This window comes from Miscanthus floridulus, unplaced genomic scaffold (assembly GCF_019320115.1).
Source record: "Miscanthus floridulus cultivar M001 unplaced genomic scaffold, ASM1932011v1 os_2147, whole genome shotgun sequence".
Lineage (NCBI taxonomy): Eukaryota > Viridiplantae > Streptophyta > Magnoliopsida > Poales > Poaceae > Miscanthus > Miscanthus floridulus.
Window position 1 is genome coordinate 1 of NW_027098124.1, and position 24,976 is coordinate 24,976.

The 24,976-nt window shown below is 43.3% G+C and overlaps 2 protein-coding genes, 1 long non-coding RNA gene and 1 pseudogene across 3 annotated transcripts; 3 read left to right on the plus strand and 1 right to left on the minus strand.

Moving 5' to 3' along the window:
- Positions 1-2,305: 2,305 nt before the first annotated feature.
- LOC136534655 (uncharacterized) lies at positions 2,306-2,926 on the plus strand. Its single transcript, XM_066527049.1, has one exon. The coding sequence runs from the start codon at positions 2,306-2,308 to the stop codon at positions 2,924-2,926; it is 621 nt and encodes a 206-aa protein (XP_066383146.1).
- Positions 2,927-8,965: 6,039 nt separating this feature from the next.
- On the plus strand, positions 8,966-11,097 carry LOC136534657 (uncharacterized). Its single transcript, XR_010778775.1, has 3 exons — positions 8,966-9,009; positions 10,284-10,541; positions 10,656-11,097. It is a non-coding gene; the product is annotated as an uncharacterized lncRNA (long non-coding RNA).
- Positions 11,098-13,158: 2,061 nt separating this feature from the next.
- Positions 13,159-21,117, plus strand: LOC136534654 (uncharacterized; annotated as a pseudogene).
- A 2,151-nt stretch (positions 21,118-23,268) lies between these two features.
- LOC136534656 (protein FAR1-RELATED SEQUENCE 5-like) lies at positions 23,269-24,872 on the minus strand. The gene is made up of 4 exons (XM_066527050.1): positions 24,678-24,872; positions 24,485-24,580; positions 24,088-24,352; positions 23,269-23,990 (listed from the first exon to the last, which is right to left on the minus strand). Exons 1-4 carry the CDS (start codon positions 24,870-24,872, stop codon positions 23,269-23,271), a joined length of 1,278 nt encoding a protein of 425 aa, XP_066383147.1.
- Between the last annotated feature and the right edge of the window lie 104 nt (positions 24,873-24,976).

The following is a 24,976-nucleotide window of genomic DNA, read 5'->3' on the forward strand; positions in this document are numbered from 1 at the left end:
TAGCAATGGATATCCTGCACCGATTGTTCCTCAAGCATCAACTGACGGTGTTGCTCAGGAGGAGATGCGGAACCGTCGGAGATAAGTTCCAATGCCGCTTCTATTGCCGACGATGTGATCTTGTTCATCCGACGACAACCACAGGAAGCCACGACTGTCAAAGAGATACTCATCATCTTTGGAGCGCATCAGGCCTGCACACAAACCTCGCCAAATGCTCCATCACCCCCATCTACGGTGGAGAGGAAACCTTGATGACATCATCACCATTCCTTGGTTGTCAGCGTTCAACCTTCCCCATCGAATACCATGGGACTACCACTTAGCACGAGACCGATCCCAAAAGCAAACTTCTAGTCTCTTGTAGAGCTAGTAGCCCATAAAATGCCGCCGTGCCATGGCTCCCTGATGGCGAGGAGCGGAAGACTTATATGGATAAAGTCTGTTCTTCGTTTAGTGGCCATTTATGACATGATGGCCAAAAATTTGCCGCCATGGGCGCGCGAGGAAATTGATGCCATTTGCCGCAAGTTCTTCTGGGCTGGTTCAGATCAGTCTGTGCAAGGCAACTGCATGGTAGCATGGGCCGGCTTGTTGCAGACCAATAGACTTGGGCGGTCTCGGGATCAATGACTTTGTTAGTTAATCATCGCGCCAGATTTAGTTAGCTGCATGTTTCTTTCCGTTATGCAAATGTTTGTGGTCGCCGTGTGCCTAGGAGGGAGTGGCCGAGAATCTCTCATCATGAACCTGAGCATGCAGCCATGGCCGACTGGACACGGAGCGTGGGATGGACGTGCACTACCCGCGACGTTAGCGCTGTGGCTACATTGCTCTACACTCTACGTTTTCAATAAATTGGAGAATAGAATATCAGAAAAGCTGCGGTTTTTCAGGCAGCACCAAATTCTTGTGACCAAGTGTTCTCGCATTGTGTTTCCACTGATCATCTTCTTCGGCTCGTTGTCCTCGCCGTCGGTGTCACCGCCAGGTGGTTTCCAACAGATGGTATCAGAGCTAGAGTTCGAGGGACCCTCGCCGTCGCCATGCCGTCTCCGACGAGGCCCCGCGGCCGTTCACCGGCCGGGAAGGTTGACGACAAGAAGCATGACGGCTCTGGCGGTTCTGGCACAAAGACGCCGCTGCTCGCCCCCTCCCCAAGTCGCTCACCACCATGCAGATCACGCACGCGCGACGCACGTCGCTCGCGCACCCGGGATGCACGTCGTCCATGGGAGAGGGTGATCGAGCGCATCATCAGGGAGGGCGGCAGCTCCTGCCAACTGGCCACAGCTGACGAAGACAAACTACAATGAGTGGTCGCTGCGGATGAAGCTGAAGATGCAAGCGCGCCACCTCTGGGATGCCATCGAGTTCGAGGACGTCGAGTTCGATGAAGACCGCAGCGCGCTCGATGCGATCTGCAGCGCCATTCCGGAAGACATGGTGCCTGCTCTCGCTACCAAAGCGAGTGCCAAGGAGGCCTGGGAGGTGATCCGTACCCTCCGCATCGGCGACGACCGGGTGCGGAAGGCGACGGCTCAGAATCTCCGTGCGGAGTACGAATCCATCGCGCTTCGTGAAGGGGAGGCCATTGAAGATTTTGCCCTGAGGCTAATGGGGATCGTGCAGCGGCTGGCGATGCTTGGCGACCCTGAACCCGATGAGAAAGTCGTGGCCAAGTACCTTAGCGTGGTCCGCCTGCGGTACAAGCAGCTGGTAATCTCAATCAAAACCCTTCTTGACATCTATACACTGTCAATTAAGGAGGTGACGGGGAGATTGAAGGCGGCCGACGCCACGAGTAGAGGACGCTGGGTCGGCGTCGTCCGCTGGTTTTGGAGGAATCCAATCGACCCACATCTCAACGGTATATTCTGTACCAGGTCGAACCCAACCCACTTCACTTTTCATCCAAACGCGGGTTCACCTAGGTCCAACCCGCTTCAACCTAGTTAAACCCCCAATCCAAACACTACCTTTGGGTCTAACCAGTCTTCCATAATGCAATAGCCCCTAAGACAGGCTTGTGGAAGCAAAAAAAGGTTGGAAGCCAGACTTTTATGGTTGTTTACTTTAGTTAGACAGTCTCCAACGGCGCACGCAAAAGGGGACCCAAACACAAAATGCATCGTGCATAGTGTTTTTACGTCCCAAACTCACGATCCAACGGAGGACGCATTCAAGCCAGCCATTTTGCGTAGCAGCGGTGTCGAAAGGCAAAAAGCCTCGTCGTTCTCGACGACGTAAAACACATAGAGAGAGGGAGGAGCGACCGCCAGGGTCCAGCACAGGGGTGGGGCCGATGGAGGTCGGTGGAGGCGCGGCTGCCGTCGTGGAGTCCAGATCCGCCCGGCCGCCATCGGAGGGAACAGGGGTAGGTGGCATCGGGCAGGGGAGGGGCTGTGGTCGCCGATGGAGGTCGGTGGGAGCAGGGAAGGGCGGCGTCGGGCAGGGGAGGGAAGATCCTGCCAGTGAGGTCCGCCTGCGGTGGAGCAGCGCCACCGGCAAGGGCCGCTCGCCGCCCACGGAGAAGAGCGCCGCCGGCGCGGACGCGGTGAGGCTAGGGCCGGAGCTCACCCGCACGGTGACGGCGGGTCAAGATCTCGCCAGGCACAGCGACGCCAGGGCCGGAGCTCAGAGCAGCCCGCGGACGACGACGGCAAGGCGGGACCGCGACGCCGGTGGGCCCGTGGATGGGGGCGCTCGGCCAGGCGGCACCGCAGACGGGGGCGCTTGGCCAGGTGGGCCTACGGACGGAGTTGCCGGCGACCTCGGCGCTCGGCGGCTCGGTGGGGAGGGAGGCGAGATCTACTCGCCGGGGAGGGAGGCGCTCCCATCGGCGGGCCTGCGAGAGGAGGAAGGGAAGAGGCGGCGGGGCTCGCGAGAGGAGGAGGAAGGGAAGAGGACGCTCTGTTACGCCTGACGGTGTGAGAAGGGAGTTTATGGGTCACGGACCCTTTCACTGTGCACAACCTAATCCGGAAAATGTATCTTGTTTTTGGGTTGGATCCGTTGGAGACAGTCTTAGTGCAATGTAGTCACCGGGTGTGTGTTGGTTTCAAGTCGGCGATGAGCCTATTGTTAGTTGTTCACAAGGGCGTTCACCTAATTACCTAGGATCGCCACTAGCTGTCTGGAGCAATGTGTTATTCGCATTTGTGTTGTAACTCTTGTATTTATTCTTAATGAAACATGTGTCGAGGCATGATAGTGAAAAAAAATCAAATAGTTTATTTAGAAATTTCGCTACACTTTGTAAATCTGATAAATAAATTTTATAAGGAAAAATTATGTTCTTGCCCTTGTTCAGAACTCCAATTATGATTTTGCCCCTACTTTTTTAACTTTGTGTTTTTACCATTGATATTTTAAAATGAACTGTCCGTTTACCCCTATTTTGGATGTCCGTTAGATGGACAGGAAATAGACGAATAAAAAAATCCAAACTAGAAAAGCAAAGGCGAAACGACTACACTACCCCTTATCCTTATCTGCCTCGTCGAGTCGGCGGCATCGGGAGCGGGCATATCGGGTGGCTTCGTCGGCGGCGGTGCTCTGGCCTAGGCGCGCGGTGCGGCGGCACCTCCCGACCTCTGGGCTCGTGCGCGGCGGCTGTTCCCGGGCGAGGGGGCGCACGCGCGGGGGGCAGCCGGGGCTCTCGTCGTGAGCGCACTAGGCGACCTCGCCTCCACGCGGATGGTCTTCGATGGCACCCCACGCTCGGACATGTACTCCAAAGGGGTCATGCTCCGGTGTCTAGTTCAAACGGAGCGCCACGCAGAAGCTGTCGCGCTGCAGTAGGACATGCGGCGGCGGCGCCCCTGCCCGAGGCGTAGGGCGACTTCGTGCTGTCCCTTGCGCTCAAGGCCTGCATCAGGTCCGCGGAGTATGGGTACGGTACGAGGCTGCACTGCGACGCCGTCAAAGCCGGCGGCGCGAACGGCTTCGTGTGAACAGCTTGGTCGACATGTATGCGAAAGCTGGGGACTTGGAGTGCACCGGGAAGGTGTTCGAGAGAATCCCAGGACGAAAATGTGTTGTCGTGGACCTCGATGCTCAGCGGATGCGTCGTTGCTGGATATGTATGTCAAGTGGGATGCAGTGATCGATGAGCTCAGCTACATTGACCTTGTTCTTTGGACGACAATGACTATGGGGTACCCACGGAACGAGAACCCTCTTGATGGCTTGTTGGATATATGTATGTCAAGTTGTGCCAAATATATTTGACTAAATGTAATCATTTTTATCAACATACATTATAAATGTGTCATTCTAAATCAGGGGTAAAATCACAAATAGACATAACAAACGGAGCAAAATCACATGGGCATTTTTGTCCTTTTGTACAAAATTTAACACAGTTAGAGGAGGATGACGGAATAGGAGCAAACTGACGCTTCGTTTTGAAATCATAGGGGTAAATTCACAAAGTAAAAAAAAAACAGGAGCAAAATCACAATTTCGATACAAAACAAGGGTAAAAATCCAAGAGCCCCATTTTATAAAATGACATGATTGGTGAGCCTTTCAGAGATTTGACACCCTAACCATATACCAGTAACTCAGATTGACCCCACGTGTCACTGTGACATAGGTGTCGAATGTTACGAGACTCACAAATTAAATATCAAATATCAAAACCTCTTTGTAAGCTCTACGTGCATTCTTATTAGCATCCATCGATAGCTTACACTTGTACGTCATACTCTTCTCTAGTGATGTCCTAGTTCCTATTCCTTTTTTTCCATGTTAGGATTTCAAGTCGATTATGACCCTTTTGAAGTTGTGAGTGATCATCCTCCTAGGTACCAAGTCATAGGTATACGAGCTAGAACAGCAAGTAACAAGGGCTCTGTTTTGCTGGTGGAGGCTACCGAGAGGTCCCATCTCATGTCGATTATTTTCTTTTATCAAGGAGTCAAGTTGACTTATATAAGATAAAGTATAAAGGTTCCCTTAGTTTAACCTTATCGAGTCAATTATGACTGCCAAGGTAATTGGCACAATCCAACCGAAGCACAGCACTAGTGAGAGATGGACCGGATCACAACACTAGAAATACATTTCACAACACTAGTCAATATGTTGATCATCACAAAATCCATACCAAATTGATTTAGCTTCAGAACACTAATCCAACGTGCAACTAAACTTTTCTAAAAAAAATAAAGTCAATTATGAATTACCTTGGAAATCATGCCGCAATTTGGCAAATTAGTATGTTGCTTTTAAAGAACTATAAAAAATTCAAATGCATGTATGGTTATCAGAAAGTCAATTATCTCTAGAAGCAACTAAATTTTAATTATGTCACATGAAAAAATATTTTTATTTAGTTTTTCTTAAAATAAACATATTATACATGATTCCAAATATGTAGACATATTTAAGTTGTTTATACACTCCATTGTAATAAGGATGAAAAATCTCCCAAAAAATGAAGATACTCTACCAAAATTATTGAATGCAATAACTATTTTAGCGTTGACTATATATATTTCCATGTTAACAATAAAACCACCCTAAAATAAAGTCAAGTACTATTGAAAAGTCATTCAACCTGTTCGTTTCGTCGTATACGATCGTGGATTATTTACTGCTGGCTGATTTGGTGTGAGAGAAAAATACTATTTTAACTTATAATTCACGATCATATACGAGCAAACGAACGGACCAATTGCTTCTCATAGTTATTAGGGCGTCCCCGACGGGTTTTAAATGTCATGCGAGAAGGATGGTTTATATTATTTATAGGAGAGAGATCGAAAGAAACAAACTCGCTAGGACGAGCAAAGCGCTAGGCTCGCACAGCTCCCAATAAGACCTGTGTCTAACCTCTCTCCTCTTTGCATGTTGTGCATGTTGCTGCTTCTTTTTTTATTCAATCTTGTTTGCATGTTGCTAGCGATTTGAAGCGGTCCATTGCGGAGGCCCTTAAGGCCGAGTTAAAAGTCAACAATGTCGTAGCTGAATGTCACAAATTAAATTGCGTTCATTGTTAAAAGGTAATCCATGAAGATATGGGCTTGCCCAATGGACGGCCACGGCATTGCTGCCAGCGGGAGCTGTGCACGCTGACTGCACACTGCACTGTGCACATGGCCTCCATCCATAACCTCACTATACACATATTCTAATTGCTACCCAGTTATCTCTCTCTGCAACTTTGTTTATCCCTCCAACGAGATCTCACCATCTGTGATGCACTATCCTACCACCATGTTCGCTTGAACTATTTTTCAGCCAATGAACAATATTTTTCTCTCACAACAAATCAGTATAAGTATCAGAATAAGTATAAGCATAAACCCAATTTCAGCCTATGCGAAGTTATGTATTGCTTCTTTTATTGGAGAAAACTTGGTTAGACCAAGTACTATAAGATAATGCACAACCACCCTAGGGCCTATAGAAATTGTTGCATCCGATTTATAAGATAATGCTCTTCTTAGGCTCTGTTTTGATGCAGTTTATGCCAGCTCCGGCACCTCCCGCCAATGCACCGTAGTGACACTATTCACTACTAAACAAGGAGCCATTTCACAAAATGGAGAAAAAATGAACTAGAAAAGGAGAAGCCTACAAAAGGCATAGCTTCACCGGCTCTTAATGCTACAGTAATACTACTGTGCCAGAGCTGGAGCCGGGGGGTAAGCCGCACAAAAAGACCCTTAAGCATGGTAGCACGGTGATCTATAACAAAAAATAGAACAATTAACTACCAGTTGATCAGGTTATTTGTGGTGGAATATGATCATACAAGTTTAAGTTCTAGACTTTAATTACGTGAGTACTCGTACTTTAATTATGTGAGTACTCATGTTTTTAGTGATAGACAACATAGCCGTTGATAGCGAGACACAAGTAATTGTATTTTTTTAATGATACCTCCTTAGATCGTAGGAGAAAGGGTGAGTTTTTGTCTTCATGAGAGAGAGAGAGAGAGAGAGAGAGAGAGAGAGAACAAGGTTTTTAGAGTATAGTGCTTGATCTTGATAAGAGGGCAATATATTCCTTGTGGCAAATGTATTAGTGGATCCTTCCGATTTTTTTTTCTCAAAACACACATGCAGGATGCATATATTTGTTTTCTTTCTTTTCAGCTTTTGTGCCGACATGCAAGTTATTGGGTTGGAGATGTAGCAGCCAGGTGAGGCCAAAATAAATTTGGCATCACACACTTAGTGTTATTATTAGCAGAGTTAAGAGTCTGTCTAGACACTTAGGTAAAATACAAGATGAGGAAATTAGGTTCCGACAATTTCACCAAAAATAGTTGGCTATAGCAAATAAAGTATAAGTGCATTTAAATTTGTCTCATAAAAAACCAATAACGACCACCACTAATTAAAGTACATATATAACAACAATAATGTTGCTTCTTTGCTATATCTATTTTGTTTCTATTGCGAATCACAGTACAGATATATTTATTTTGTTGATAGCTGGTATAAAATTAAGAAACTCCAGTCATTTGGAGCCTTAAGTTCTTAAAAACGAAGCTCTTAAGAAACTTCAGTCATTTGGAGCCTTAAGTTCTTAAAAAGGAAGCTCTAAAGAATCTTCATGATATACCTAAATATATAATCCAATCATTGGATCTAGTACCAAAGGTGATCAATATAGGACTACATAAATTGCATAGCAAACCTCACTGATCAACAACAACTATCATCACCAGCCCTTTATTGATGATTAGTTTTTTTCTCACTCACTCTTTTGAATAGTCAAGACACACACATGTCCATGTCATCAAGTTAAATGGCAACAGACAGGTCATACCCCTCTTGCACATTTGATAATGTGAAAAATGGGATGGGACCTACTGCCAACGTGACCACACAAAATTAGTAAGAAAAAACAAAACTAAGGCGATGGAGACAACTTGCCTTCTTCCCATTTATTATAAATTATCCTCCTGCATATATCTTATGTAAACTACTGAACCGTTAGCTAATCTTTTATCCTTGAATCCACTCATCCCTATAAGAGGTAGAGTAGTTTACTACTTAGCTTGACACCTTGCTTTTGCTAATCTCCCAACACATCATCGTGTGATAAAGAAAGGTTAAATACTCAGGCATTTATTTGTTCTTGCATCACACACAATCATTATATATATATATATATATATATATATATATATTATATATATATATATATATATATATATATATTATATATATATATATCTATATATATATATATATATATATATGGGAGAGGCTATTCAGCAGCCGGCTACAAAATAAGTTATTCTGTAGCCACCTCTATTTACCATAATTTTATATACTAATTTACCATAATGTCAATACATATTTACGATAGTTGGGTTACTATAACACATGGGAATATTTACCATAACGTTATAGTAAACCACTTAGTAAGGAGTTACTGTAAATCTCGTAAATTAACATAGTAATTATCGTAACTCAAAGTGGCTACAGAATAAGTTATTCTGCAGCCAGCTATAGAATAGTAGTTCTATATATATATATATATATATATATATATATATATATATATATATATATATATATGATTGTGTGTGATGCAAGAACAATAAATGCCCGGGTACTATTGAGTTATTTGGTACCCAGCCTACTTCATCCAAAAAAAAAAAATTGGATTCGGCCGCGCGCACCTTCTTCCGAAAAAACACCACCGTGCGTGCGGTTTGCTACTCCGAGCAAAGTCAATTTCCCGGTTTAAACGACCGAGACCACAGTGCGCTCGCCTTGCGGTCGCAGCAGCGTTCGCCGTGCGGTTGCGGCCGCCCTGGCCTGACGAACGAGCGGGAGCCCTCGCCGTGCGCTCGCCGGCCTCGCGCGCGCCATACCCGCGACCCTGCTGGCCTCCCGAGCCGCTGCGGAAGCCCGACGCCGCCACCGCCCCGGAAGCCCGACGCCGCCACCGCTGCCGTCCCCTCCGGCCCTGCGCGCGCCCGGCGGCCGGCACCCCCCCGTTGGCCAGCGCCCGGTGCCCTCACCATCGGACAGCGAGGTCAGACCATGACCTTCTCTCTGTTTATCCTGTAGCTGCCCTGCTGCTGCGTTCATTTGCTTCATCTCTCCATCCTGGTTTCCTTTTTGCCTTACACGATCCTGTATGTTATCACTATGTAGTAGCATATACGTTCTTGATTTGTGCGAGATTCATTCGATGCATGAATAATCTGTGCTACCTTTGCTTTGGGGCCTAATATTGCACTGTAGAATCTTGGCTGTAGCAGTTGACCTGAGGATTTCGCTTCTCATTCATTCATATCTTGCAACTTGATGTGCTTTTGATTGATTTCCAGTGACTAAATTTGTCACTCTATATATACGGATTGATTCACCAGTTTCCTTGGATCAGCTATGAGGTCAAACTTTTGTCCTGATATTTTTTGTCAGTCGCTGTCATACCATTAAGTTGCTTAAGGGAAAGAAAGCACCTTTCCGATACTAAATGCCACCATGGAGTCATACTGATAAATCTTAGGTGAGGGGCACTTGCAGGGTAGTAAAGTCAGGGGAGGGTAATCACAGTTGATTGTTATTGACACTTTATATTTACTTTTGGGGTAGGGTAAATCACTGCTGGAAACCTTAGTCCTTGGTTCTTCTCTGTTCAACATGTATGGGCAAGCTTTGAAAGTGATTGCAAGTCCAGTTTGGTTTTTCTGAATGTCACTGTCGCAAAAAGCGTCCATCAATTCAATAGGATTGAATGAACCGGCTCATTCAATAGGAGTGCATCCTGTACAATTTCTGGTCCATAATAACCTACATGATCATAAATTTGTTTTGGGGATTAGATTGTGGTATGAAAAATGAATTACATGTTCAGTGAATGGGACAGGCTCTTATCAATTCTTTTCCTGTTGATTGCGTCCCCAATTTATGGATGCACTCTTATAGATTGTTGAACCAGTTCATTCAATGAGACTGATTGTTGACTAATTTGTGGAGATTAGTTTTTGCTCTGTGCATACACGTGCCATGTCTGAAATGACAACTGATCCCAATCAACCCAATTGAAGCTGGAGGTAGGAGCAAAGAAAGCAACATGGGAAAGAGAGATGGAAGATTAGATTTATAGAAACAATCAGATTATTATGAAAGAAATTTATGAATCTGCATGCATCAATAGGCAAAAAAAATAATGAATTGCATAAGGAAAGAAAAATATAAGAGATTGAGACAAGGAAAGGAGAGGTGTAGGCTTCGAGAGTTTTTGTTTCCAAAATGTTTGACATTGAGTAATGATGATAAATATGTACAATTGTCTTAAAGGGCCCTAAACATTTGTTGATCAGTGAATAAGGATGGCAACGAGAAGGCTGCAATTTGATGAAGTAGGAAAGAATAGATGTGTTGCAGAGATGAACGAAGAGGGTGTCGCTGTTGAAGAGGTGACAAGATGCAATATAGGGATGCAACAGGTTGACACTCCATGCTGCAACTTTGTCTATCAAGGAATCCAGGGGAATGGTTCAAGTGAAAGAAGCACCGAAGGAAACCGCACACCGCAAGCATGCTGCCAAACCGAGGGTTAGTGTTTCAGATTTCAGTATTTTATTGTTTCAATTTTCAGTCTGAATATTTTCAGTCTTCAGTTGTGCTCCCTCTGAAATTTTCTCTCCACTATTTTGCTCTGTATTTCAGTCTGCAGTAATTTTCATTGCTGTCCAATCCTTCTTCGCAGTTGAATGTTACACTTTTTTTTTCCAAAGTAGGCTAATCTGGGACCCACTTCAAGTGTTTCCTTGTGTTACTATGCTCCGTCATTGTCTTCAGCAGATAACTTCAGTTCAGGTTATATGTACCACGAGTAATGCTAAAAGTTTCTGTTCTAGGCTTCTTGCAGCCAGAGCGCTCTTCCCTTTTCTGTCAGTGAACAAGAATCCATAATAGCAATATAGACAGTTCAGTTGTACTTCAAAAATCATTTTCCAGCACAGTATCTGTTGGCTACTATGTTTCTGGTGCCTTTTGACTGAAAAAGAAAGGAACCATCTCTGACTGCAAAGTTATTCAGATTCAGTAGCCTGCATATACCCAAGCTTTCAATTACACTGCAATTCTCTGGTTCAGAAATTGGTGCTCGATAGCCATAAGTTATTAAATTTTTAATTCTATCAATATTTATTTTATTGGTTGCATGATTTTTTTCAGTAATCGGTTCAATGATTTTTTGTCAGTGGTCTACGTGTGTGCTGGATCTAAACTTTTTTTTTTTTGGATGAAGTAGGCTGGGTACCAAATAACTCAATAGTACCCGGGTACTAAATAGGGTTGGCCTATAATATATATAATATATTATATATATAATATTATATATTATATATATATTATATATCTATATATATATATATATATATATATATATATATATATATATAATATTATATAGGGAGAGGCTATTCAGTAGCCGGCTACAAAATAAGTTATTCTGTAGCCACCTCTATTTACTATAATTTTATACTAATTTACCATAATATAAATACATATTTACGATAGTTGGGTTACTATAACACATGGGGATATTTACCATAACGTTATATTAAACCACTTAGTAAGGAGTTACTATAATCTCGTAAAATAACATAGTAATTATCGTAACTCAAAGTGGCTACAGAATAAGTTATTCTGTAGACAGCTACAGGATATATATATATATATATATATATATATAGAACTCCTTACTAAGTGGTTTAATATAACGTTATGGTAAATATCCCATGTGTTATAGTAACCCAACTATCGTAAATATGTATTTATATTATGGTAAATTAGTATATAAAATTATAGTAAATAGAGGTGGCTACAGAATAACTTATTTTGTAGCCGGCTACTGAATAGCCTCTCCCTATATATATATATATATATGATTGTGTGTGATGCAAGAACAAATAAATGCCTTTTGTAGCCGGGTCGCTGTGCCGCGCCAGGCTGATCCGGTCCGACCTCATGTTGTGCCAGCGTCTCGATCCTCATTCACCGCTCCCCTCAATGAATCCTCATTCACTGCAATGAATCCTCATTCACCGCACCAGATGGTGCCTGCCGCCGTTGCCGCCCTCTTCGTCGCGCCTCGCGCCTCTTCCCCCGCACCCGCGGCTCGCCCCCCGCTCATGCCGCCCTTCCCCTCGCCCCCGTACCTGCTTGCCATTGAAGATCCTGATCGGATTTGCCGTCGCCCCCCCGCTCCTGCTGCCCTTCCCCTCGCCCCCGCACCTGCTTGCCATTGAAGATCCTGATCTGATTTGCAGACGCCCTTCATCCTGCTACAATCCGAGATCACCGCGCAAGAATATGATTCGGCTGCTTCTCCGTATCAATGTAGGATTGATCCAGAAACGAACGAATATCCCCCAAATTTCGTTGCAGCTTCCTCTATACTTCAGCCCCCTACCACGGCATCCTGATTAGCGCAGTCCACTGCTCTTATTGGCTGCTGGGGAGGCCCCAATCCTCCATCGGAAGTGGCTGCTGCAGAGGCCCCAAACATCCACGCCGGGAAGCTGCCTGCTCGTTTCTCTGTTGTCTGCTCCTGCTCGTCTCTACTCTGCAGATCCACATCAGGCTAGCAGAGAGGCTACGGAGGTGATTTATCTTATCCATGTGTCAATTTTACACTATACATACTTGGTTCACTGATGCCCACTGCAACTTTTGTTTCCGTGAACAATTTTTTATTTTCCTTTTCTATTTGCCTTCGCAGTCCCTGTTTACCAATGCACATTGTTGGTCTGAGTTAGCATCTCAAACCGAGCTGCATAAGTTTTCATGATTCTTGTGATTTTACTTAGTAATTGATGTTCCTGCTTTCAACCAAAATTGTGTGGATCATTCTAGCTAGTTTAAGTAGTAATTGATGTTACTGTTTATGGTAAATTTGATCATTCTAACTAAATTTTACCGTCAATTTTAGTAACTATATTCACTGTCCACATGTCTCGTAAATATACTGTAAGTTCTCGTAGCTATTCTCAGTGCAAAATATTTCTCGTAAATATTACTGTAAGTTCTCGTAACTATTTTTAGTGCAAAATCTTGCAAAAAAGTTTCGGTACAAATTCTCGTAAATATTTCTTACTGCAACGTATTCATACTATTGTCGTAAATATGCTTACCACATGGCTTACTGTTGATTCTTTCACAGGAAATGAGGCCTCCTAAACTTGTTCAGGGGAGATTGAAATCATTCACCCTGCACACCACACAGGAGGATTTCCACATTGATATAAGTGACGTCACTGGTGTATCTCAGACACTACCACCTCAACCAGTTCATCAGTAGGCACCACATTGTCCAGGACCATCGGCACACCCTCGATCAGAGGAGGACGATGATGATGACGACTTCATGCAACCCCCAACTAGGCACCCGGTAACGAACAATAATCAACGCCGTACTACAAATGTTGTGGTCAATGCACGCAGAGATGGAAAACTGCAGAAGAAAAATGCCCCTCGCACGAAACCACATATGAAGGTATACTGTTGCGACTAAATGCCCCTCCCAAACAGTATCCCATTACATTCTTACCATAATGGTTCCTTCTTTTCACTCTTTTTTATTAATTATCACTTATTTTGAACAATTACACAAGTCCTATGTCTCCTTTCTACAGCCTAAACAGCAAAAGGTTACCAAATATCTGAATGCACCAACTGTTCGTTGTGCACCTTCAATTTTCATCTCATTTATTGATCTCCTTACCATGAGCCAGCGTACCAGAATCAATAATATGAATTTTGGTGGCCTCCTCCAGATCTGAACAGACAAGCTAGTTAGCAGAGAAATGTTGAAGTATTTGTATGACAGGCTAGACCCTGATACTATGGTATTGGTTCTTGGTAAAGATAGGGTTATACATATCAACCCTTTTGCTGTTAAGCAAGCGTTTGGCATTCCAGACAGTGGCGAAGAATTATCTCTACACACAAACCAGGAAGCATGCAAGGCCCTGTCTGCTTTCAAGGATTTTATTGGTTTACAAGAAGATGAGGATGTGCACACCAAGTATCTGCAAGAGATCTGGGAGGCCGACATTGAGTTAGACTCTAGGATGCTTGACGACGTCATGTGCATTAAAATTTTCTTCATGGTCGCTTCTAACAAGCTATTGTTTCCTTCCTCAGACAACAACATTAGGGCGAAAGATGTTTATTTGGCTAGGAATTTGTCTCGACTACCCACTTTGAACTGGTGCAAGGCTGTTACTGATGAAATCCGAGATGCTGCACGCACGTGGCGACTTGATAGAACAACAAAAGTTTCGCCTTCGATTACAGGATGCGCGATTTTTCTGTTGGTCAGTTTCCCATTTATCATACATATTATTCCTTCAAATATTATGATAGCTGATTAGGTACCCACAATATTACAGTAAACTTATTCTCTCATATTTCCATTTTTCTCGGTGTAGATAGTTTATTTGGATAACTTACGCTGATCAATCACAAGGATATTCCCCGTGTCAAGTACTTTAATCAAGATTTGATCAAACAAATAATTGGTGCTGACAAGACAAAGGACGACCAAGGAAAGGTCACATTTGTGCGATTGTAACACCCTAAAATTTGAATAAATTTAAATTGGCTAAAGTGATTTATTTTTATGTACGTGAGCATTTAACATAGGCCAAATAATAAATTTATAAAAATAAAATCAATCTCAAAGTTAGATACATGTTTGAGCATTCATGTTGGTGCATACTTTTTGTTGAGTTGATTTGGTTTTTGTTCAAATTCAAAAGGGATTCAAATCTGTTTGAAAATGGATTCAAAAGTTTGGAAAAAAAAAGAAGGTAAAACCCTCACCCTCTCTCTGCCTGGCTTCGGGCCCACTCGGCCTGTTTCCCTCCCTCTGGCCCAGTGCGCCAGTAGGCCTGCCCGGCTCCTTCCTCCTTCTTGGGCTGCAGGCCAGCCCAGCCCGTGAGCGCCAGCGGCAGCAGCCCGCCTCCTTCCTCTTTGTGCCACCGACAGCTGGGGCCCGCACCCCATCTTCCTCCTTCGGCTCGGTGTTGAACCGGACACCGATCGAGCATCGATCCATGTGCGTGGGAGTCCGCGCCACGTCCTGCCCCTATAAAGGGTGAGTCGCCGCGCCCATGATCCGTTTTTAGAAGCCCTAGCCGCTCGCGCCGCCCTCGCTTGAGCACCTCGCGAGCCACAACCCTAACTCACCGCCTCGAGCTTCAATTCGCCCTAGCCGACCTCCTCTACGCCTCGGAAAGTTTGCAAATGAGTTCCCCGTGATGCCGCGCACCTCCCGCAACCTTTACTTAGGTTTAATTTTGCTTAATTCTCGGTTTTAGCGTGCGCAGCCGCCGCCATCCGTCGTCGCGTGCCTCTCGCCGTCCTTGAACAGCCACCGCCTCCATCTTCTACCTAGGTAAGCTCGCGTCGAGCTCCGCTTCCGAATGGTCCAGGTCCCATGCCGAATGGTGGCCGAAATCGCCCGAACCGGCAATGCCGGCGAGGTTCTCGGTTTTCCGGCCATGGCGCCGCCGCCGGTTGCCCCTTCTCTGGCCGGCCGCCGCCCCAACTAATCTACGCCGTCCGTCAGTGATCCAACAGATCCAGATGGCCGATACCCTTTCACGGGGGACATTTGCTAAAGAGCCCCTGGGTTCTTTAGATGTTGACCCCACAGTCCAAAGCGGATTCCATAGAATACGCTTTCTCTTTTGGAAAACATATTTTTCATTTAACAGATTCAAAATCAAGTTCCATCTAATTATAGTTTTGCCACTACCTTTAATTGCTCATAACTTATTCGTTTTAACTCCAAATTGGACCGTTCAACTTGCGTTAGATTCGTCTTTTCAAGATCTATCTGTTCATATAATTTGTCACCATGTTTTTGAACTTTAAATTTTGAGTTTAGATTTAATCTATTTCTTTAATAGGGAAACTTGTTTTAATCCTAACTTTCTTGTTGTAACTCAGTTTTTCATGATCTTCGCGTCTGTGTGATCGTAGCAACGTGTAGAATAGTTTTATGAACTTTTCAAAACTATTTGTCTCTGTTGGTGTACTGTTCTAATTAAATTTATTGTTCGCCTCGTGTATGATTGCTCGGATGATTGTATGTTGCTGCTTGGTGATGTTGATCGAGTTCAGACGGTGAGGTTTACGTTGGTGATCAAGAGAACTTCTACGACCAGCAAGACCAGCAAGACTTTCAGGAGAACTTTGATCAAGGCAAGTATAGCTAAGGACCTTCCTTGTTGTCCTATTCATGATGCTCACTAAAATACATATGCATGTGTCTTCCTTGCTACCTATGGTAGGATTTCCTAGCTTTTGAATACTTAATTACCTTGTTACCCTGGGAGGTTTGCATTGGGTAGTTCCATTGCTAGTGCAACAATCATGATCTTGAAACTTGATTAATGAATATGCTATAAACATAGACAAGATGACTTTTTAGCAACAGAAGGACTTGTCTTGTAACTGATTATCCAGGATTAACGTACAGCTGTGAGGGCTATATGGCTCTGGCTCTAGTTATTTGAGAAACCCTTTTCTAGCTAGTTAGAGGTCTACGAGTTGGGTATAGAACAGCCTCTGTCCTGCTGAGCCTAGCTTTGGAAGCGGCCTTTTACTTTATTTTTGGAAGGGGGGTTCCTATATCTAATGACCCTGCGGCCCTGGCCGGTTAGACGAGCTCTTGGGTGGCTTTATATGGTTTTCGGTGTTTTGGACCTTGCAAACCCATACATTTGGAAATCATGACTCACAGTGAAAGTGTACAACCTCTGCAGAGTGTAAAACTGTTATAATAGCCGTGCTCATAGATACGAGCGATCTTGGAACACTTACATTAAGGGATAATGACTTTTACTTGTTAAGATGATCATTTATGTTAATTGTTTAAGATATTGATTATTCATGTTCATTGATCATGTGTTATGGGATTATTGCTACCTTGATGTTAATAAATGCTAAACCTGATGATGACTTAAATGCTAACCGTAGTAAACCAGTGTCAGCTATTTGAGCCTCATGAACCCTTAGTTATCTTGTTAAGTACGACATGTACTTATGCCTTGCTTTATCTTTTATGTTGGAAAAATCCCGAATGGGTAACAGATCAAGATTGGATTGAAGATTATCGTGATGAGTATTAGGCTTGGTGTTCACCAGTTGATGTCCCTGTTGGAGCTTCCGCAAGAGAGTTATCTTAGTAGCTATTATATCTATGTTTGAGACTATGTGTTGAATATTTATTCACTATGTAATAAACATTGTGTTGGCACAATTCACAATTTGTCCATTTATGTGTGCGACCGTTCCTAGGGTGCACATAAGATTTTATACATCCTCTTTTGTTCTTAAAACTAGGTGTGACAGATTGGTATTAGAGCACTGTTGACTGTAGGACGCAAGCCTAGTTAGAATGGTCGTTTTTAGTTTCCTTTGCTTCACTTGTTTTATGCTTTCTACCTCAATCTTGTTATTTGCTAAGTTTTGTGCTTCTTTTGTCTTATTCTATTATAAAATCAATTGATTCTATTCTAATTAATTTGGAAATTTCTGTAGATGACACGAGACCGCAAGTCTGCCCGCTTGTATGTTGGATGCTTTCAACCACAGCGTGCTGTGTATGAGCCAATGGAGCCTAGAGAGGACGTACAGAGGAAGAACTGGAAGAATGAGGTTGGAGAAGAGGTCCATTCTTCGCCAACTCGGATAGCTCAATCCCCAGCACGTGTGGAGGCCATTGACTTGACCAATGATGATGAAGACGAAGTACTCCAGCCACTACCTCGTATAGGTTGGACTGACAAGTTAAGCATCAAGAAGCCTGATGACAATGCCTTCTACCATGACTTGCTAACAATGATGTTGGAGTACTATTATCCAGACTTGCAAGCCACTCTGGAGTATCATACTACGTAGCATAGTCATCCTCTGATTGGTTCATCTTGGGATACTCGGTTGCTGGTCAAGACCCCGAATATTCGCAAGATAGATGCCGTTGTCACCCACCATGTAAGTCGGGCTACCGCGGAAAGAAGCATGGAGGATGCTGCTTCCATTGCACTTGCCTACTACCAAGGCCGACTCTCTGATGATAAGAAGGACGATGGACTCTTGTATTACCCATGCTATCTTCCAAAGGAAAATAGTTGGACCATAGAGGTCGTGGTAAAAGGATCGAAGACTCTTGAGGCCACCGTTGAGTTAAACCGTGAACTCACAAATAAGGTGGGAGCGTTAAAACGCAGTCCTCTGTGTCAATGCCTATTTACTACCACTTACCTATTTCCATTTTATGTGGGCAACTTAGGGACATCAATGATACGGTTTACTACGTGCCTAATTATTCTATTCCAGAAAAGCCAGCAAACATACAACCTATGACTAATATACAGTTCCCTAGCATTCTTTCAGAACTAGGTGGAGTAGTAAATGTGACTGTTGCTAAGCCAAAGAGGAAACTGTTAGTGCAAGCTTTGGCACAATTTGATATCAAATCGAAAAAGGCAACAACTTTATTAAACAAGGGACAACTAATGCTACAAGCTTCACATGACCAGCTCGTTGCAAAGGTGCGGTCAATTTTGGAGAACCAGAGTTGTGAGAATAACACATAGATCACCAGGCTCAACCAACCGCTCCTAGTGCAGGTCCATAGATCTACCCACTACTGACTCTTTTGTTCAAAAAAAAATAGTTAATCTTACCCTATTTTATTTATTCATGTATGAAGCCGATGCCAACGATCTTGACATGCATGATATCCATAACGGAGATAGCGTACAGTCTGAACATGTAACCGAGGTGCCAAATCAGCCTGAAGGTAGGCGAAATCAGATATCTGTTGCTAATTGTATTGGTAAATGCCTGTTGCAGATTCCTCATGAAACATGCAACTGCAGTTATGTCTCCACTAATTTTCATTTTCTTTGTTTCAAGATATGTCACTAACCAACATATACACCAGGAGGCACATGTGCCACTGCAACAGAACAGTCCCACGAACGCAGCGGTACCACATCCCACTGATGCCACAGCGAATGCCGAGTCAGAATAGGAATTGGATCATGAACACTCACCGATTTGATCTCTAGTTACCATATGTCCAATCACATTAAGATTGCAGTATATAGCTATACTATTTACTATACAACTTTCTTAGTCAGTCAATAAACATGTGATTTTTGTATATGCAGGTTCACACGGATGTGACAATTGGTGATGTTGTTCCTCCAATTCTGGATTAGGCGATGGAACAAGGAGGCACTGGACAAGCATCACAGATTGGCAGTATGTTTTTTCTTGAATTTGTTTGATCAAATATCATCATAATACTTACTTATATCAGCTGCAGGCCCCAACGTCAATGTTCATGGAGGAACCTCATACCTAGATTCTCTAGTTGACCTCATTAGTGCATCTGTTATACCTACTGCCCACCCACAAACTACAACAACTGACACGATGACATCAGAGGCTGCTGTGCTTACTCAGACCCAACATCAACTTAAAGAAAAGGTGCCTTCCACATGTTCCTTTCCCCCTTTATTGTAATTTTATCAAGCTGCTTACTACAATTTTACTATTTGGGGATGAGCACAGATTCTACGAACTGATCCCACCATTGACGATGAACCCCTCCTACCTGCTGCCCACCCACAAACTACAACAACTGACATGGTGACATCAGATCCTGTTGTGCTTACACAGACCCAACATTAGCTTCCTAATGAGGTGCCTTCCACACGTTCATTCCTCATTATTGTTTTTTTATCAAGCCGCTTACTACAATTTTACTGTTTGTGGATGAGCACAGGTTCTACGACCTGATAGCACCATTGATGATGAGCCCCTCCTACCTGCTGCTGTTTATCCAAAACCACAACGCCTTACAAGACGCCCATCCAAGTACGTGTCGCCATTTAAAGGTGATCCAATGCGAACACAAGTACCAATGTCAAAGGCACTAGCTGTGAGGAAGAAGTTCCTCCCTAGTCTCAAGAGTTTAAAGTACGGCTTACGACCCCTTCTCAAATTTTGTATCATCCTACAAGTTACTGATGACTGCATTTTTCCCATACCAGTCAGGTTTTCATTAGCACAGGGTTCATAGAATTCACTGGCAATGAAATATTAGATTCCTTCACAGATGAGCAGGAGCTTTCGAGCAAATTTATGGCCTACCTTGTTCAATGCTTGAGCCATGACGAATCAGTCCGCATGCCTGATGGTGGTGGCTACAGGGTGTTCCTATCCCACCGGATTGGGGTGAGTCCACACAAAGAACACCCTAACAACCGTGCCAACAAAATTTCAGCTTCTTACCAATATGTCTCAACTGTCTTTCTAGGAATACGTCAATATGGAGGATGAGGAGGAATTCGAAGAGTGACAGTTTCATAATGCCCTTGAAATTCTAGAGAGTGACATTGCTACTGTTGACACAACTAATGTTAAGCTAGTAAGTACTACTTCTCATTCCATGAAATGTATATTAATTACAGTTTCCTTACTAATATCTTTTTGGGAATTGGCAGTTCTTTTTGCCGATTGTGGAGGAGGACCACTATACTATTTACTGCATCAACCTTATACATGACCGAATAGATATACTCGATTCTAGTCCTGATGACCATAGGCTTTACCATGAAGTCGTGGGAAACAGAATTATTCCAAGGCTCAATCTTTTGTTCTAGGAGGCCACAGATGGTAAGTTTAAGTCGTTTACTCGATTCAGGCGACCCATCCTACCTGTCCCTCTGCAGGGCGATGCCACCGACAGTGGATTCTTTGCCATCAAATTCATGGAGTTATGGAATGGTGAATCTTTCCATCTTCCAATCCTCACGGTACATCCTAACATTGTACTTACTTTGTCCTCCAAGACTCTGCCTCTGTGTTGCAATGTTGCTGATCTCCTTTCACTGCAAAACCAGGAAAATGCGGCAATGTTTAGAGATCAGCTTCTCTACTACGCCATCTATCACCAAATCAACACTATTGAGAAGCTTCCTGCTGGACTACAAGCACTCAAGCCACGTCGATGAACAACACGTTCAGACCATTCTCCTTTGGAATGCCAGAATAAATATGGATGCCTCAGATGCTGTGTTTTTACTTCACCGCTACTGTTGGTCAACGACGAGCCAATTTACCAAAATCAAATTTGATACCTTGTTTTCGTAGTTTCACTTCTTTTACGGGATTCATTGTGTGACATATTTATCTGTACTCCGAACCTATACTATGGTCACTTTGTGTTGAAATCTACTATTTTTATTTTGGATATGCAACTTTGTCAATTTTGTGGTTTACCAATTGTTAAACTATTCTCGTAAATCCATATCTTCACTAGTAGAGAAACGACTTTTGATCCACTTCGAAATTTGGCTTTAGTCCCGGTATTTTTCGTGCCCGGGACTAGAGAAACATTTAGTACCGGTTGGTAGCTCTAACCGGGACTAAAGGTCCTGCCCAACGGCTACTGTGGCAGCCTTTTGTTGCAGGGGACCTTTAGTCCCGGTTGGAGCTACCAACCGGGACTAAATGTTAACTTTTACTCCCGGCTGGTCCCTCCAACCGGGAGTAAAAGTCTACTCCCGGTTAGGCTCCGTCCGAGATTAGAAATGAACCTTTAGTCCCGGTTGCTGTCTCCAACCGGGACTAAAGGTCTCCAACCGAAGATGGGAGCGACATTTTGTTCAACCGGGACTAGTACGTAGAGTAGCTGCTACATTAGCTAGCTAGTACATTAGCTAGCTGTTCACCGTCAAGACATGTCAGTACGTGTCTCTGCTAGCTAGCTGCTACGTACGTAGGAAATCAATTAGTCTCGGCTGATCCCGGCTAACCATCGAGGACTGCTAGCTAGCTGCTACACTAGTACGTAGGAAATCAATTAGTCCCGGCTGGTATTACGAGCCGGGACTAAAGATATACTTTTAGTCCCGGCTGGTATTACGAGCCGGGACTAAAGGTCTTTTAGTCCCGGGTGTTTATAGGAGCTTCGATGGGCCGGCCCAGTACGCAATATACTGGAATTGCTGGCCAGTCCCACCTATTAGCACCACCTCGCTTGTTCAGAAAAGTGAAAGCTAACTTAAAAGCTCAGCTCTCGAACCATGCAGCACGAACTTGAACAGGATCTGCTCTATGGGATTGTACCGCTGATCCTTGACTAAAGGTCCTTCGTACTATAGTTTATACAAAATGTTGAACATTATAAACGTACGTATATTATAGCAGCGTAGAATGCGTATTCAAAAACCAAAACGAATCATCAATTAAAAAAAGAAAATAAAAGAAAATAAAAATAGAAACAAAAAAAAGAAAACCTTTAGTTCGGTAGCAACGTGAAAATAGAAAAAAAAGGAAAATAGAAATAGAAACAAAAAAACCTGGTAGCAGCGTGAAAATAGAAATAGAAACAAAAAAAGAAAAAAAAACCTTTAGCCCCGGTTGGTATTATCAACCGGGACTAAAGGGTTTAGCCCCGGTTGGTATTACCAACCGGGACTAAAGGTCCACCTTTAGTCTCGGGCGCGAAACCGGGACTAAAGGAGGGGCCCTTTAGTCCCGAATTCGTGCTCCCGGTTTCAAAACCGGGACTAAAGGGGGTTGCGAACCGGAAGTAAAAGTAGTTTCTCTACTGGTGCTTCATACCACTGAATACGTAAATATTATTGTGAGTTACGGCCGGAGCAGTATGCATTATACAAAATTCTCGTAAATATTCCCTATACAAGTTCCTGAAGATAGTCGTAGTCCATTTCTACCATGTTATCCTCTGATATCCAACCTCCTCAGTATGTGGTTCCTTGATATTATTAAAATATTCTCGTAAATCCGTGTGTTCGTACCACATAAGTGGTAAATATTATTGTGAGTTCGGCTGGCGTAGTAGTCATGATACAAAGTTCGCATAATTACGGAGTCATACTGATGTCATGTCGTAACTTTTACCAGTGTCTCATCAGTAATATATTAAATAATTATATTCATCAATCTTTGTCCTCGTAACTGTTTCTTGAATATCCAACTTTGTCAATTGGTACGTGCTTTATTCTCCCTAGAATAAATTAAACAAATATGTTACCACATTCAAAATATTTTCAAACATAAATTCATATACAAATTCGCAGAGGACACGTACCCCAAACTTAACCACACAATACTTATATATTATTACCACCTTTCATAGTACTTAAGTATTCATACATCATTACTAGTAACGACATTTTAAACAAAAATTTTTCTAGGTTTGTGCACCAATCCACCCATTTCATGCGACATCATCAAACTCATCCTCCAATTGCCTTTTTGTGGCTGGCCTCCCTCTCTTCCGTCCCATTTTACCACGCAAACTACCATTGCCTCCTCTTTTCTTCGGAGCATTATCTGGGTTTGTAGGACATCCCGTAATATAATGGCCCTTCAATCCACAATGGGAACAAATGCAGGTGCCCCCTGACTTCTTGTTACAGGTCTCATCTCTTTCGGGCCTTTTCCCTCCGCGCTTCCTACCCTTTGTCATTGCCTCCCTCGGTGCACACTCTGATATCAATTCATGGTTTATATGTGGAGGTGACTGGGGATCCAAACCAGTTTTAGTTTCCTCTCCTTCCCCAAATGTAGGAGCTTGATGTTCTTCTCTTACTATATTTGCCGCGACTCCTTCATTTCCATTGTCCTCAATCAATGTTGCTCCAGTATCTCTAGCAACGGATTCACCCCACTCAGCTAATGCCATGAAATCTTCACACCCTCTCTGAACTCCAATTTTTGTTTTGCGGAGTGCCCTTACCGCCATCATTGCAACTTCAACTAGCTTCTTGGTATTATACCGTTCATATTCACAGACTTCTCCCAAATTCACAATGTCATTCCTGTCCCAAGTTACCATCATCCTAGGATCCCTGGTGTACCTCTTCTTTATATACTCTGAAGGTATATTTTCAATTTGCAGGTATGTGAAAGCTTTAATAAGACGAGCACAGAACAACCCTGAAATGATCAATTTTGTACATATAATTAATACGATTACCATAACAATATAACGATGAAAATATACTAGCCTTACTTTACTAAAACACTATCTTACCGGTATGCTCCCATGTCTTGCACTCGCATGTGTATTTACCTTCTCTCACATTTGCCTCCACTTTGAAAGAATGTTGAAACCATGCATATTTCCAAGACTGATTCGTGTGGGTCACCAGGTAACTATCAATGTTGTCCACATCGGGATCAATACGAAATGCGGTACTGTATAAATAAGTATCCCAGTACTTTTTGTACACAGCCCTTGTGTACACCCTGCTCAAATGGCCATCAAAGCGTTGCAAGGTCACACGGAAATTATCAGCCTATTTCATATACAAAACACACCAAACATTTAGTCAACATAAGCAACAGGTAAATCTTAATTGTATTTAGACAGTATTTATATACATACAAGTTGATACTAATTCAGTTTCAACAAATGCTTATGATCTTACCTGTGACCAATGTGTTTCTCCTGCCGCCGTGTGAATTGTGTGCTGAATGAACTCAAGCATCTTGCATGCAAATTTGCTTATGCATGTCAAATGACCCTGTGAAATGCCTACTCTTGAGCATCTTATTCACACTTTCACTTCTTTGTGTAGAAGTCATCCTCCCACAATACAAAGGTTTCAGATAAGCCGCAACCCATAAGTGCCTATCTTGCCAAAGACCCTGAATAGCTTCATCTTCACGTATACCATATTCATCCACCAACGCATTCCATGCTGCCTCAAACTCTACAGGTGTAAGCGGGCGATTTATCACAGTGAGAAATTTTATCTTGAGACCCTCATGCAACTTGTATAGTTTCTTCAGCTCGTTTCGATACTTATTCAGCATGTGCCAACGACACAACCTGTGTTGAGTTTTTTTTAAACACCCTACTGATGGCTAAAGCCATGGCCGGATCCTGATCTGTACCACAAAACATGAAGTTAAAAATC